Genomic DNA, 16,211 nt, shown 5'->3' with positions numbered 1-16,211 from the left:
TGTGAGTATGTCTGTAGTAATAACAGGTGCATGGATATATCTAGGATTTGTATATGTTGTAACATTCATAACTTTGTTGGTAACTTTAATAAAATGGATAAAAGATAATGGACCTTGTTCTTGTGATTGTATGTGTTACTTGCCCATGGCTTCATGTGTTCCTATGAGCTGTAAATGTAAAACAAGCACAGGTAATTCTGTTGAATCCCTCTGTAGCCGCCAGACCTGAACCCATGGATGTTGTAATACAACAACTAAATTTACTTTAAATAATAAAAAAAGGCTACGAAGGGAAGAGCAGCCAGGTCAGGCCTCCAGGGGGGTGCCTAGGGAGGCTTCCCATGCTCAGCGGCAGGCAGAATCAGCTAGAGTTGATCCTCTAGCATCTAGAAAGGCCAGGAGCAGGCAGAGGCCAATCAGAGCACAGCAGGCTAGAAAAAAAGGTTTGGCTGCTTTGATAAGGGCCAGATCTGGATGAAGCCAGGATTGGAAAGGGAGGCTCTCCCTGCCTTAACCCAAGTAACCCTTTCCTGGCTTTGGGTCTGTATGAAGGATTAGTGTTTATATTATGGACTTCAATGGTCAGTGGCTATTTTGAGTTGAGATTTACTTTGTTTTCTCTAATGTCAGCAGGGGTCTGGACTGAAACCTGATCTGGCTGGAGGGCTAAGCCACAGAGGCAGCAGACCATTGCAGAACCAGGACCCAAGGGAGTGCTGGAAAGGAAGAGTCCCTGAAACTCTGCATCCTGACACGAGGAGGGCCTTCTGCTGGTGAGTGCATCCTATAACCGCACTATACATATAATCAGCAATAGTAATCGCCTAAAGAATTGGATGATTAATTCACTGCACTTGCTAGATGCACAGGATTAACCAGTCAGACTGCAAAAAACCTTCCACAATTTTTTTGATTTTAGATTCAGTTTATTTCAAACTCCCCTTTGCACTAGTGATGTAAGGAGTTGCGAGTGTGTGGGAAATGTGAACTCATAAAATTAACCCACTTCTGAGTTATGAGTGGACAAAAGGACACTTTTTACCAGTCAGAAACTGGTTACACTTTCAGTGCCCTACAAAAATAGTGTGGCCACTAACCAATTTGCGTCTGACACTCAAACTTCTCTTATAGCCTGAGCTTAAACATGAGGGTTTTTATACCAAAGGGATGCCTTTTGTTGTTGTTAAAGTTAGAGGGGGATGGTTGTGTGGTTAAACCACTGATATGGGACTTAAGAATTCTTGGTTCAGTTCCTTGTCTTGCCACAGGATCCATGTGTGGCCTTTGGCAAGTCATATGAGCCCAGGTCCTCAAAGGGATTTAGGCACATAACTTCCACTGACTGCAAGTCAGCTGCAGTCAGTGGGAGTTAGGTCCCTAAATACCTTTGAGGGTCTGGGCCTGTTGTGTTAATTGGGCCTACAAATTTATCCTAATTGTGAGCTCAACTGTAAGAAGTGAGTGAAAGTTCATGGATGTCACAATAGCCTATCACAACAAATGCTGATGGAAACAATTACAAAAGTGAGATAGACTGAATGGTACAGACAAAAAGGCCTACGGATATAACTCAAGCACTATGTTAAGACTGTGACTAGTAAACAAAAGGAGTAGAGGACCAGAAAGCAATGAACCAAAACGGGGGTGTGAGAGATTGAGTAATTGGTGGACAAAATAATGAAGGGATGGGCTATTCTACCTTTCACACCCTTTCGGAATCCTCAAAGAAAGGGATGTTAGGAAAAAAACTGGCTGCTGGAGTGAGCTTCACCATCATGGCCACAGTCTCCTGGAATTCCAGGCCTTCATCATCTTGATCCTGAGAGATGTCCTGACCAGACCAGGCCAGAGAGGTAGCATCGCCACCTCCATCAGCTCTGGCTGAATCCCAAACACCACCTCGGATGTAAGACTTTCTCTTTTCCCCTACCCCCCAAAAGTGTCCTTTCCCCTCCCTACTTTATCTTATCTCTTCCCTATCTCTGCCATTTTTCTTTCTGTTTAATAAGAGCCTGGTTTAGCTGGCCAAGACTGCATGTTTTGCAACACTACTATAAGCCTGTGATGTGAAGGAGGCAGCTAAAAGCAATGCCCTAAACAACCTGATGCTCGTACAAATTCACCAGATCTCAGATTAGCTGATAAAATTTTATGCTGTGTCTATTTTTCCGGCACTAAGGTTGCAAGTGAGAGTCAACACCAGAGACAGAAGCTTCATATTCTACCTTTGCTGTTCTTTCTCTTCTCCTTTTGTGTATGTTTGTCTTCTAGAAAATGGAGGGGTGGAGGGCATTAACAGGAACAATGACAGTTCCAGACCGTGTCAACTAATTTTCCTCTTTTCTCAAAAAATGAGTTAATTCCATCTAAGAGACTGTCAACTAGGTTTTTATTCCTTTTAAAACAGGGGTTCTCAAACTGGGGGTCAGGACCCCTCAGGGGATCACGAGGTTATTACATCAGGGGTCATGAGTTGTCAGCCTCAACCCCGACCCCTGCTTTGCATTCAGCATTTATAATGGTGTTAAATATATTAAAAAGTGTTTTTAATTTATAAGGTGGGGGTTGCACTCAGAGGCTTGCTATGTGAAAGGGGTCACCAGTACAAAGGTTTGAGAACCACTGTTTTAAAAACTCTCTCCAGCTAAAGGGAACAGAGAATGTTTAAACGAAACCCTTATTTAATACTTAACATTTCAAATGCTTTAACTGTTTTCCCTTCTTTTCTGTATCTGTATCTTTATCCCAAACCTCGTTTAAAACTGTTTAATGTTGAACAGCGACTCAATCATGATAACAGCGCTGACTTCTTGGGCCCATTTGTTCCATTTAAATTCATACAACAGTCAGCATCCTTGGGTGGGATTTTCAAAAACACCTAAGAGACTTAGGGGAACAAGTTCCATGTGCTCCTAAATCATTTAGGGGCTTTTGAAAATGTCTTCCTTTATCCCTGAGTTCCCCACTTGTAAAATGGGGATAAGAGCACTGTCCTGCATCAACGGGGTGACTGGAGGATAAGTATATTAATGTTTGTGTGGTACACAGATACTACAGTGATGAGGTCCAGAGCTATATAGATGGATAAAGTAGACAGAGAAAAAATAAGCCTTATAATGAAAAGCTGGTTGCACCCTTACCAATGGGCATGACCCTAAAATATTCAATACAGAGCCTGGCATTACTTAAGCAACATGTGATTTACACATTAAATTGTCAGTGTTCTTTGAACATAGAAAGAACATTTTGCATTAGGGAAAAAAAGGATTAGGAAACTGAAATATGCTTGATCATTAAATTAGTACTCTACATGTTTATAGGTTTCAGAGTAGCAGTTGTGTTAGTCTGTATCTGCAAAAAGAAAAGAAAGACTTGTGGCACCTCAGAGACTAACAAATTTATTTGAGCATAAGCTTTCGTGAGCTACAGCTCACTTCATCGGATGCATTCAGATGAAGTGAGCTGTAGCTCACGAAAGCTTATGCTCAAATAAATTTGTTAGCCTCTAAGGTGCCACAAGTACTCCTTTTCTTTTTACATGTTTATAGTAATTTTAAGATTGCTCTAATACATTTCCTTTGGTTATGACTTGTTACTTGCAATATTACAAACCAATTTTAAAACATTACACTGAATTCGAGGATGATCCTTTATTACATTAGGATATTGTATTTGTATGTGACCACACAGATCTATCGACCAAGGTAACAATTTCCTGGAAAAAGAATTGCCTCAAGGGAAAAAAATATTGTGGCCCATCTAATACCACTGTGCAGCAGAATAAGGGATGCAAGGAAACTGGTCTCAACAGTGCTTTCAGCACCTATTCAGAATGATGCACATGCATTAACTGCAAATTAGGCCAGGCCAAGCAGTGTTCAGCCCCATTCCACGAAACCTGCTTGAGCAAGTCTTCAAAGTTCTCTGAAATGGGGCTGAATGCTGTTTGCCCTGGGCTACACTGGCACTTACACAATGTCCTGCTCAGTGATGAGCTGCCAAAATCTTGACAACCGGTTCCCTCCTCATCCCAAGAGGCGGTTGTGACCCACCCCTGCCCCCCGGGACTCCTGCCTCATCCAAACCCCTGCATTCCTTGACGCCCCACCACCCTGGAACCCCTGCCTGATCCACCCCCCTCCCCTGTCCCCTGACTGCCCCCAGAACTGGGCAGGAGGGTCTCGTGGGCCACTGTAGTGGGTGCCCACCCCATCCCTAAGAGCCAGAGGGACCTGCCGGGGGGCGAGGTGGGGAGTCCTGGCGTTGCTTACCTGGGGCAGCTCCCGGGAAGCATCCGGCAGGTCCCTCTGGCTCCTAGGGACTGGGTAGCGAAGCTAGGGGGGAGCAGGGGGAATGGCCACTCCCCCCACTGATCACATCAAAAGTGGCACCTTAGGCACCGACTCCGTGGGTGCTTCGGGGCTGGAGCACCCATGGGTAAATTTTGGTGGGTGCAGAGCACCCACCGGCAGCTCCCCGCCCCGCGCCCGGCCCCAGCTCACGTCCACTCCACCTCTGCCTCCTACTCCGCCCCTGAACATGCCGCCCCGCTCTGCTTCTTCGTCCCCTCACCCGGCTTCCTGCGAATTAGCTGTTCGCGCGGGAAGCCGGGGAGGGCTGAGAAGCAAGCGGCAGCTTCGCGCTCAGGCCCAGGGAGATGGAGGTGAGCTGGGGTGGGGAGAGGTTCCCCTGCGCGTCCCCCGAGTTACCTGCTGCGGCTCGGGCGGCCCTCCTCGCGCCCCCCCGCCCCAGCTCACCTCTGCTTGCCTGGGCCTGAACACGAAGCCGCCGCCTGCTTCTCAGCCCCCTGGCTTCCCGCGCGAACAGCTGATTTGCGGGAAGCCTGTGGGGGGGCGGAGAAGGATAGCGGGGCGGCGCGTTCAGGGGAGGAGGCGGAGGCAGAGCGGAGGTGAGCTGGGGCCGGGCGCAGGGTGGGGCGGGGAGCTGCCGCTGGGTGCTCTGCACCCACCAAATTTTCCCTGTGGGTGCTCCAGCCCCGGAGCACCCCGGAGTCGGCGCCTAAGGCGCCCCTTTTGGCGGGTGGTTAAATTTAGAAGCCCTTTTAGAACCCTCGTGGGACAACCAGTTCGAAAAGGGCTTCTAAATTTAACAACCGGTTCCAGCGAACCGGTGTGAACCGGCTCTAGCTCACCACTGGTGCTGCTGAGTCAATGCTGAACCCATTGCTGACACATATTGTCCTCAACTTTCCTACTGTGTAGCCAGGGAGGTAGAGTGCAGAAAACAAACAAACAAGTGCTAGTAAAATAATGCATGCACTGGTGGTGGCTGCCCTGACAGTCTGGCAGAGAGTAATCAAAATGAGGCTGCTTCTGGGTGTGGCAGTTGGTTTCAGTTTCTTGTTTTCAGTTTTAAAATTGCGTGAGCTGGTCAGAGCAGTTTGGAAAACAGAGCTAAAACTGGCTCTTTCCCAGGTATTTTAAAGAAGCTAAAGGCAGTTAATACCAGTAAAACCAGTGCTTGGAAGTGACTGCCTATAAAGAAAGGAACTGAACAAAGGAAAAGTTACAGAAAGCAGAGGAGAGCAAATAAGATTAGTCACTACACTGTGACCATTTTTCTATTCTTTGGTTTTTGGAACTGTGTTGGCACCTACAGAGTAATTCGCATGGATCTAGAAATTAAGATGATGATGCATTAGGTAAAGAAATGCACAGCAGCACAAGTTTGCCATGCCTTGGTGGAGGGCTTTGTGGAATGCTCTGGAACAGCCACTGAGAAGCCAGGATTAAAGCCCAGGAGAATTGAAAGTTGCATAACAGAGAAACTGGGGAAAAAACAAAATCAAGGAACGGGAACACAAATTCGTTCCCAGAGAATTGACGGTTTCCTTGTCTTTTGCTGTGATGCCACATGCCAGATCTACATAAGGTAAGGATACAACAAACTAAGCACTCGGAGCCTAGATGAGAACATTATGGCTAGCTCTTGATCCCTCAAAACGTTTAAAGTCACAGGTGCTTAAATGCACAGCTGGATTGGGCATAAGGACCGAGTTATCTGTAGTCCTTTAGAAGCATGCAGAGTGTGTGTGTGTTTTTTTTAAATGTTTATTTCCTTTCATGTGGAAAGCACTGGAGTGTTACAAATCGTAAGCAGAAAAATGATGAAATAATCTCACAGTGACTCTGCTTACTGATCTCTGTATATCAGGTGAAAATTAAGAGAGGAAGTCCTCACTGTTTTGACAGGAAAGTATCTTATAAAGTTATTGATGCTGAGGCTGGTTGTTGTTGGAAAGGGCAAGTATAAAAAAATCACAAGTGTTCTTGGTTCAGTGCAGTGATAAACGGTTGGAAAAACTACGTGGAGCTCCAAAGCAAAATGCTGTTAATTCTGTAAGCTCTAATAGAGCCAGATTTTTGGGTGCATCAAGCTCGGCCGTGTCTTTCAGAATGGAAATGCAATTAAATAACTTTTCAAATTAATCTAGTGCTGTATCAGGGGGGCAGGTCACTTTGTTCTTTCAACTTCTCCTGTTCTATCATTACTGCTGCGGAAGCACTAGCCACTTGCAGCTGGCACACCTCCAGATCAATTCTTATATAACTTGGGGGTGGAAATACGGTCAAACATTCCTAAGTCTGACACACATTGCGTGCCTTGATGCCAGTAGTGCTTACTGTCTTATGGTGTGTAGGCCTGCTCTGTGATCTGTAGAGTGAATTTGGGCAGTGCACAGGATGGCTTCAGAAAGGACAACTGATCAGCTGATTTTCTTTGTGAACGGCCAAAAGGTAAGAGAGATTCCAACTTTTTATTCTCTTTGTTCTTGGATCCTGGCTGTGTTAATCAGTCATTTTATCATATTCTCTTCCACTGAAGTTTTCCAACAGAGCAGCAGTAGCAGCAACAACAACCTTTAAAGGTTGGGATGTATCGTAATAGCTCTGTGGATAGAAATTCCATGCTTGAATAATAAAAGTATAGCAGTAGGGCTATATTACCGACCACCTGCCCAGGATGGTGACTGTGACTGTGACATGCTCAGGGAGATTACAGCGGCTACAAAAACAGAAAACCCAATAATAATGGGGGGTTTCAACTATCCCCATATTGACTGGGTACATGTCACCTCAGGACAGGGTGCAGAGATAAAATTTCTATACGCCATTAATGACTGCTTCTTGGAGCAGCTGATCCTGGAACCAACAAGGGGAGAGACAATTCTAGATTTATTCCTAAATGGATTACAGGATCTGGTCCAAGAAGTAAACATAGCTGAACTGCTTGGTAATAGCAACCATATAATTAAATTTAACATCCTGGGGGGGAGGGGAGGTGCGGCGGCGATTCCAATGAAACCCACCTACCACAGTAACATTTAACTTCAAATATGGAAATTACACAAAAATGAAGACACTATTAAATGGAAAGTAAAAAAGAACAATATAATAGAGACTCAAAATAATTGTATAAAAAACCAGTAAGAGAACAAAAAATGCCATGATGGCTAGACAGCAAAGTAAAAGAGATGGTTAGAAGCAAAAATACATCCTTTAAAAATTGGAAGTCAAATCCTACTGAGGAAAATAGAAAGAAGCATAAACTCTGGCAAGTCAAATGTAAACATATAATTAGGTTGGCCACAGACAAACAAACCTATTTGTAAAGCAAACTAGCAAAACACACAAAAACTAATAGCAAAAAATGTTTTAAGTACATCAGAAGCAGGAAGCTTGCCAATCAGTAGGGCCACTGGATGGTCAAGGTGCTAAAAGCAGCACTCAAGGAATACAAGGCTGTTGCAGAGAAAACTAAATGAATTCTTTGCATTGGTCTTCACTGCAGAGGATATGAGAGAGGTTCCCACACCCGAGCCATTCTTTTTAGATGACAAATCTTACGAACAGTCCCGGATTGAGGTGTCAGTAGAGAGGAAGTTTTGGAACACCTTTCAAAGGTGGGTGGTGTGATTCCTGCACACAGTGGAAGCCTTTGAACAGTGAATTCCGTTTTTCACAGCATCCCCTCACTCTGAAGAGGTTTAACGCTAACCAGGATTGTGGTCTGCATCCTGCAAGGCACTGAAACTAGTCAGGACTGCCACTCTACTGCACTCTCAATAGAATTTACCTATGTCCGTGTTCAATGTGGGGCAAACCCTGCCCCTATTTTTATGGCCATTGATACCATGAGACCAGTGCAGTGCTACTGCCCAGAGACGAGCATGGTGGGAAGTCATGTCAAGGTGTGCACTCCCTGTGCATTGTGGAGCACAGATCTATGAAGATTCCTTGCATGCTGCTCAAGAGTAGAGCAGGGCTGGGCCAGAGAATCAGTACACCGATTCACTGGCCTTTCTTTCCCGTGGAGAGAACATGGTGTGTGGTGTCTTGGTTCAGAGGCTGCCATAGTGACTGTGCTGCTGTTCTGCATTCGGGAGCAGGATTCCTACCATCCCAGTTTTCACCTAACAAGGCTGTGCGCTGTGGAGTTAATCAGCTTGGCCATCTGCTGTGCATGAGGGCAGGATATGACCCTATTCCAGCTAGAGATGGGACTGAGTTGTGAGTTTGATTCCCAATCTGGATTTGGATCCAAACTTTCCTGAGATTTCAGGGATGTTTGAAGTCAAGAGCTCTGGTCTGTACCTCTTACAAAGAGTGCGCTGAGCCATGACATTTGGATCTGAGCCTACCCAACGTCTGAGGAGAGCAGAGGTTTGGTGTAGAGTGTTCTGGCAGACACCATTTTTTAGTTCTCTGGTTGGAAATAGGGGTTGAGCTTGAGGCTGCTTATGCAAGTGTGTCAAGACCTAACACAGCAGAAGGACCGAGTCAGCAAAGAACTTGGTTGGTGGCACTCCTCTTCCATTGCCTATGGGAACTGTAATTGTAAGGGGTCGATCCTGAAATCAATGGGGATTATTTCATTTTGCACTGTGCAGGAGTATGGGTGTGAGGTACTCAGATCCTATTTGAAGGGTCGAGTACCTAAGCAGACAGACAGAATGAGTATTGGGGTCCTATAATGCTACACACTGTGCAACACATAAATAGACATTATTTCCACCCAAAGAATTTAAAAGCCAATTAGAGACGATACAAATGAGCCTAACGAACAGTTGGAGGAAGACCCGAGGGAGGACAAAAAATAACAATAATAAATTCATGTAGTTAGATAGATTAACAGTGTTCACAGCAGTGTCATAAGGCAGGGCCAACAAGTGGGGCCTTGTTCTGATCGCACAGTAGTTTTACCCCAGGGGACTCTATTGAATGCAGTGAAGTCACTCCTGACTTACACAGGTGTGTGGTCTTATTCAAGCCCTGGGCTTGATTCCGAGTGGCACTGAGCACCCAAAACTCCCAGTAGGCCCAATATTCTTCCTGCTTACACAACTTTTACATGCAAGCAACGCCATTTACTACAATGGTGTTCGTGCTGCTTTACAACGATAGGAGTAAGAGGTGAATCTGGTCTCTTGACTTGAAAAGAAGGTGTGGTGAGGGTGCCCAGCACGTTATGTATTTGCTCCAATGATAAGGAGCAGCTTCCATTCCAAGGCCCCAACTTGGCAAAGATTTAACTTTTGTGGAACTTGCACACATGCTTCAGTGCTTTGTTGAATAACTGGCGTCTTAAGGCTTTGCTGAATCAGGGCCTAAGCCCATATTTTCAGCCATTCACAACTTCCCAAGTAATGGCCATTTGGTGATGAGACTTCTTGTGTTTATTCTTGGTCCACAATTGCATATTTTTAGGAAAATCTCAAGAAAACCTATTTGGCCATTTGGGGTTTATTGAAGCATGAAGAAAATTGGCCAGTGGCTTATTTTTTATGTCTGGATAGCTCAAAAAGAGCTTTGCTTGAAAGGGCCAGGCCGGGCATGTACATAGACCACAAACAGGGATGTGGATTTTGCTGTGCTTGACAATAGTGTGATTTGAAAATAGTAATTCTCAGAAGGATCTGAAGTAGGGAACTGCTTCTCATTACTGAAATAAACACATAATGAGGTACCATTTACTGCAGGTGGAATGGAAGCCACTAGCCATGGGAGGAGAGAGTGGCAGCCATGCAGGGGGATGCACTGCAGCCATGAATACTGCCCTCAGGTAGGAGAGGGGATTCTATGCCCCTACTCACCAGAGCAGTTCTCACACAAAGACTTGCAGCCTGTTTACTTGGGGGTGTGTGGCGGGGGAGAAGGGGGTGAATTTCACCCGTCAGTTTCAGCAATTGCTTAGTGGGAGTGTGGGACAGAGCATGCTGGAATGTAGGTGCCTTTTTGATTGAATGCTTATTTAAAAAAACAAATCAAGGTCGTAAGAAGCCAGCCCCTTCCTTGAGATTGTTGCAGAGAAGACTCTAGAATTAGAATCCCACAAAAGTCAGGAAATTCAGAGCCAGGTATGTTGGCGTATACATCCAGCTATTATAACTAGCATTGTGTGACAAAATAGGCTTGAGAGGCCTGATTAGCTGTGGGAACCTGAACTCTGAAATTCTGGACTTTTGTGTGATTATAACTTAATTTTGCACTACCGTAGGCTTTTAAAAATGATCGAATGAGTATGTTACAATATGAACCAACTTTGTGCATCTTACTGTTTAAATTTGGTCCCAGCATAACCCGAAAGGCTCAGCAGCATGTTAACAAAAATCTGACTTCGCAAGTATGTTTCTCTACTTTCCCAGATCACGTGCACAAACCAGGCTGATGTGTACCTTCACACTAATGCCATTACAAACTTTGCAACTTTGTTCTTGAAAGTAGCCAGCATTACTGAGATACATATGATAATCAGGGGTGAAAGTAACTTAACGGACTTACCGGTACCACTGCTGCCGGGAGCCCTGGGTTCCAGGGCAGCTGCCCCTTTTGACCTCCCCTCTGCCCTCATCAGCAGCCCTGCCAGTACAGTCGGCTGTGTACCGGCAGCCACTTCCTTACCGCTATGCCGTACCGGCTTACTTTCACCTCTGATGGTAGTCCCCACGCTTAATATACTTTCAGAGGAATGCTGCAAATACCTCTGTGATGCCAGTCACTTGAAAATATTATATTTGTAAAGATTTGAATAGTGAGGAGTGCCAGAGTCCATTTGCCTGACAAATTATCTGTTTTATGGTCACAAATACAGGAGCTGTATATGTAACCACTCCCCAGCTACATTTTGCAGTAGCACTTTAATCAGCCAATTATAAAAATGTGGGTCTTATGGGAAAAAAAGCTCAAAGTACAGAGGGTGATAAATTATCTTATCTTGGGGAGGGGGGAAAGGTTATAAAAGTGCTCTTTGCTTCAATTAGACTTTCAAAACTGAGAGACATTATCTTAAGTAAACTGTAACGACTGTACTTAGGACTCCTACATTGTAAGAGTCAAGAAAACATTAACACATCCTATTATGCAATTTTACTGGAAATGTGCCTTAGTACTCTGTTAATACTGACGGAGCAAAACAAACCCTGCAGGCCAGAAGAAAACAAATACAAAACTTTGGTTTCTGACCACAAGGGGAAGGTTCAAGTAAACCCGAGTTTTAAATCTAATAAAATAGGTAACAGTAAACAACATTACCAACAATCAAGTCTGAGTTGACTGAAATTGCACAGATTAAGATTCCGCCACACCAAAACCAGCCATTTCCAGGTTCGAGATGGTTATTAATGTCACAACTATTAATAAAACATTAAAAAAAGGTGCCAGATAAGCTTCATGTCAAGTCAGAATCAGTGCTGAATCTTAGGTTGTATCCCCAGATCCAACAAGAATTGAATAGCTTGTTACCTTAATAAATAACATCTAGCAAGAATTAAATATTTTACTGTAATAAATAACTTTCTAAGGTCAGCATTTAGGTTTAAGTGAGTATTAGTTAACTCAGTATTAGAGATGGGCGTGAACCAAAATCCTGATCCAGGCAATCCTGCACTTTGGATCACTTAATAGTTCTTTGCTCATATGAACCAAACCTCTGAACTTCTTGAGGGTCTCACATCACTAACAGAATTTGTTTACATACGACCAAACCTATTAGAACATGGTGTTTGGATCAGGGCTTCTGCAGGAGAGATAATGGACTAAACTCCAAGATGCCAAGTGCTTTGTCCCTCCTTAGTCTATGTCTACATTACGAATTTAAGTCTACTTAAGTTACATTGATATACAGCTACCACTATAATTAAACTGCTGCTGTATGTCCACACTGTGCTTCTTGTGTCAGCAGAGCAGTCCACAGTAGCAGCTCTTGTGTTGACACAGAGAGCAGTGCACCGTGGGTAGCAATCCCACTGTCTAACTGGCCAGAGGGTGTTTTGGGAAGGGATTTCAATGCCTCATGGGAGCAAGGGCAAGGTCACATGATGGTTTCTCAATCCCATTGTTCCGTGGGCATCCTTTTAGGTTGCCAGCCACTTTTCAACCTGCAACCGAGCCGTCTCTGTCAGAAAGGATGGATCCTGCGCTGCTGTTTGGTTTTGTGCTGTGTGTTATAAACACAAGTCTATAAGAGGAGCTCAATGGGGGGCTATTTGGCTGAGGGATGTCTTGAAGGAGCACATTAACACGGAACCACAGTAATGTGTGTTGCTGTAGTGTGCTGAGCCTGACATTGTTTGTTTGCACCATGCTATGAACCTTGTAATGATTGCTGTGTGTACCCGAAAAGTGACACAATTTAAATCACTTCTTAAAGTAGCACTCAGTAATATGACCAAACGGACATTGCTGAACACTGACACAAGAAGCCCACATAAGTGTGTGTGTGTGTTGAGGGAGTGTGTGTGTGAGAGAGAGACAGTGTGCGTGTTGGGCGAGTGAGGCAGAAGCTGGTGCACATACAGGCGCTCCCCTGAACTCCCACCCCAGCTCAGTGGAGACCAGTACACCGGCAGGGTGAGGGGGACACCCCGACATCAGCCCCCGCCTCCCTCCCTGGCTCTGCACAGCACAGCAGTCTCTCCTCCCACCCCCAGCATCAGCCCACCCTGTCTGCCTGCTGCTGCGGTCCTACTGCCGGGGAGAGCAGGATTCCATGTTAATGTTTTGAATCTGTGATTACCTCCGAGTTCTCCCACAGCTTCCTCTGCCCACAAACCCAGGAGATCCACCCCCTCCCCTGTAGTCCAGGCAGGAGTGTGTTTGCTGCCAGGGAGCCAGCATGCTCAGCTGGGCAGTAGCTATGTGAGCTCTCTGTGCTGAGCAATTTCAAAACTTCCTGGGGCTTTGAAAGGGGAGGGGCACGTGTCTGCGTAGCTGGCGGCAGGGCCATGGAGTTCAGAACAGTGAGCAGAGAAGTCTTGGTGGGCATTGCAGGGTATCTCCCGGAGCCCAGTTATGGCGATGTAAAGAATGCAGTGTTTACTCTGACACTGCGTCATTGTAACTATGGGCATGGCTACACTTGCAGTTGTAGAGCGCTGGGAGTTAAACCAGCCTTCAGGGACCGCAGCAGGGAAAACTCTGCCGAGTGTTTACACTCTCAGCTGGAAGCGCACTGGTGTGGCCACAAAGACCAGTGCATTATGATAGCTATCCCAGCATGCAAGTGGTTGCAACGTGCTTTTCAAATGCGGGGGGGGTGGGGTGGGAGTGGGTTTTTGGGGGGCTGAGAGTGTGTCAGCATGCTGTCTTGTAAGTTCAGACAGCAGCAGACCTCCCTTCCCTCCCACCTCCCCCCCCCCCACACCTCTCTCTCTCTCTCACTCACTCAAAGCAAGCAGCATTCCTCAGTAATGGTTCCTTTGTCCTGGAGCAGATAAGCAGCCAGCTGTCAGAAACGGAGCTTTGAAAGGGCATATCTGCATTCCTACAGCGAGTTCAAAACAATGACAAGAGTGGCCACTTGACTTAAGGGGATTATGGGATATTTCTGGAGGTCAATCAGAGTGCAGTAATGCAACACCTCATTCACACTGGCGCTGCTGCGCTCCAGCGGGGGTGCAGCAAATGTTATTCCACTTGCTGAGGTGGAGTACCCAGCAGCGCTGTAGCCGCGGAGTCAGAGTGCTCTACGTGCCTTGCCAGTGTGGACGGGTAGTGAGCTAGTGCACCCGGGGCTCCTTTATTGCACTGTAACTCACAAGTGTAGCCAAGCCCTATGTTGCAAAAAGCTCTGTGCCTCTCATTGAGGTGGTTTTATTTTGTCAGCAGAGCAGGAGAGTTAAATCAGTGTGTACACCTCCACTAGTTTTGTTGACAAAAGCTGCCTTTTTTTGACAAAACTGTGTAGTGTAGACAAGGCCTTAATTTGCTGCTAACCCTGTTTCTGGGACACTTCACTTTCCTGACCTCTATTGTGCTATATAAGCAGATTTTAAAAGTGACAGGCAGTGGGGAAAGGAATAAAGTTCACTGGTATAATGCCGTTGATGTGAACGGAGTCGCACCAGGACTGAAGTTCATCTTCAGAGTCTGTATGTCTGTCTCTTTAGATATATAAATCTTGATTATATGTTTTACAATACTTTTCTCTTCTTTCAGGTGTTGGAAAAAAATGTGGACCCAGAAACAACTTTACTGACCTACCTACGGCGAAAATGTATCCAATGTCAGGAAGAACTGTATATGGTTTCAAATGGTTATGGCATTTTGCCATTGTTAACTGTTGCTATCAAACCCTAACCAGACAGCATGTTTGGGGGTGAGAGCCATATGCAGATTGGTATTATTTTGGACTGTGAGTTCATCAGCTCATCAAAGTTAAGCAGCATCAAATCTAGCTAGTACTTGGAAGGGAGGCCTCCGATAGTTGCTAGTGATTCAAGATATGACGGGGAGAGAGAATTGTACAAAAAAGAGCCCATAAAATTGAGAGAACAGTTCACTTCTAGTCACATATAAACTGCGTAGCAATTTCCTCACTGACAAATTAAGGCTATTTCCATTTCTGTTTCAATACATCAAAACCATCGATGCAAAGAGATTCCCAACTTAGACCCTATGTCCCTTTACAAAGGTGTAGTTCGTACTTACCCCAGTCTTGCTGCCATGTTCTGGTAGGTGCACAGGGTTTGGAGGAGGAAGGAGGACTTTAGCCATGTTCGTTTTTGGGTGTGGGGCACCCGCCCGCTTGTGCTCAGGGAGCGCTAACAGCAGCGTTCTGTCTGGATGCAGCATGGGTGCACAAAGGAGTGGGGAAGAAGGCTGCTGTGTCCTCTCTCTATCTCCATGCACTGCTGTTCATGAAGAGTCACCATTTGGTCCTAGGTGTTTGAGCCTGTTAATGTGTAATTCAAATAATTTAATGTTTGGGATGATCATATTCTGTAGGGAAAGCTCCTGGTTCTGTTGTTTTCTTACAAATCCAGAGTTTATGGAAAATCTACATGGTGAATTCTGGCTCCTTGGGAAGCTTTTCACCCACATCCTGATAAAACCGATGTGACATTGGAAGAGAAAACCCTTAGATTATGCCTTGATGGATTTCCATGAACAAGCTGTGTTCTGCTATAGTGGACACATGGTTGTGCAGAGATAATCAGTTTCATGTCAATTCCAGTGGGAACCTCAATGACATTAGTATGAAAGGGCCCAAGCCTGCTCTCATTGAAGTCAATTTGCCATGGACTTCAACAGTGGAGGAGCAAGCCTAAATTGATGATCTCAGCATGGCCATATATTTACTGCAAACAAAGGCGGTTTCTCCTTGAAAATCAGTTCTGTCTTCCTCTGCAGTGCCCGATCCAGTTCACTATAAACAATGATAAATAATTATAAATAATAATATATGATTTTGACACAGCACCTCTCATCCTAGAAGCTTGCAAAAGTTTGTCTTCTGACATTCCTCAGGTAAACCCAGATGATTTGTGGATGATATGAAAAGCCCTAATATGTTTCTGGGGTTCAGTGGGCATTTTTCCTGGGTTTGATGCTACATGTTCTCTCTGTGCAAAAAACTCTTGTTGAGGTCAATGGGATTTCAATGTACAAAGGGCTTATGGGACTGTGCCCTGAGTTAAGACTACTAGGAGGATCCAATATACGCAGGGTGAAATTCAACCTGAGCAAGAACTGATTGGAAGGAGAAAATCACCACTAGAATAGTCTGGTAGATTCCTCCCGTATCATCTTGTTGTGAGATATAGAAGATGCTCTCCACCCCTGTAGATGAGCTCATGGGGCCAGCCAATGCACCTGGTAGATCCCCCTGTGCCTCTCTACTGGTTCCAGCTCCCAGCACCTCCTTCCTTTGGGCTCCATTAGAACCATGCTACTGGGGACTTCCCTTGCCTA

At 45.2% G+C, this 16,211-nt stretch overlaps 1 protein-coding gene and 1 long non-coding RNA gene across 3 annotated transcripts in view; one reads left to right on the top strand and one right to left on the bottom strand.

The window, feature by feature from the left end:
* LOC141985234 (uncharacterized) overlaps positions 1 to 11,146 on the bottom strand; it is a 55,933-nt gene extending 44,787 nt beyond the window's left edge. The window contains exon 1 of the long non-coding RNA XR_012638890.1: positions 10,803 to 11,146. This is a non-coding gene — a long non-coding RNA (uncharacterized LOC141985234). The remainder of the gene's footprint in view (positions 1 to 10,802) is intronic.
* Positions 6,600 to 16,211, top strand: part of XDH (xanthine dehydrogenase) — a 73,771-nt gene continuing 64,159 nt past the window's right edge. The window contains exons 1-3 of one of the 2 annotated variants that reach the window (XM_074949153.1): positions 6,627 to 6,758; positions 10,001 to 10,083; positions 14,457 to 14,514. In XM_074949153.1, the coding sequence (XP_074805254.1) occupies positions 10,006 to 10,083; positions 14,457 to 14,514 (136 nt within the window). In that variant the 5' untranslated portion in view covers positions 6,627 to 6,758; positions 10,001 to 10,005. Of the gene's footprint in view, positions 6,759 to 10,000; positions 10,084 to 14,456; positions 14,515 to 16,211 lie in introns of both variants that reach the window. The other variant, XM_074949154.1, reaches the window with a different exon arrangement.

This window comes from Natator depressus, chromosome 3 (assembly GCF_965152275.1).
Source record: "Natator depressus isolate rNatDep1 chromosome 3, rNatDep2.hap1, whole genome shotgun sequence".
NCBI lineage: Eukaryota > Metazoa > Chordata > Testudines > Cheloniidae > Natator > Natator depressus.
Note: the sequence above shows the minus strand (reverse complement) of the source record. Positions and strands in the feature narration are given on the sequence as shown.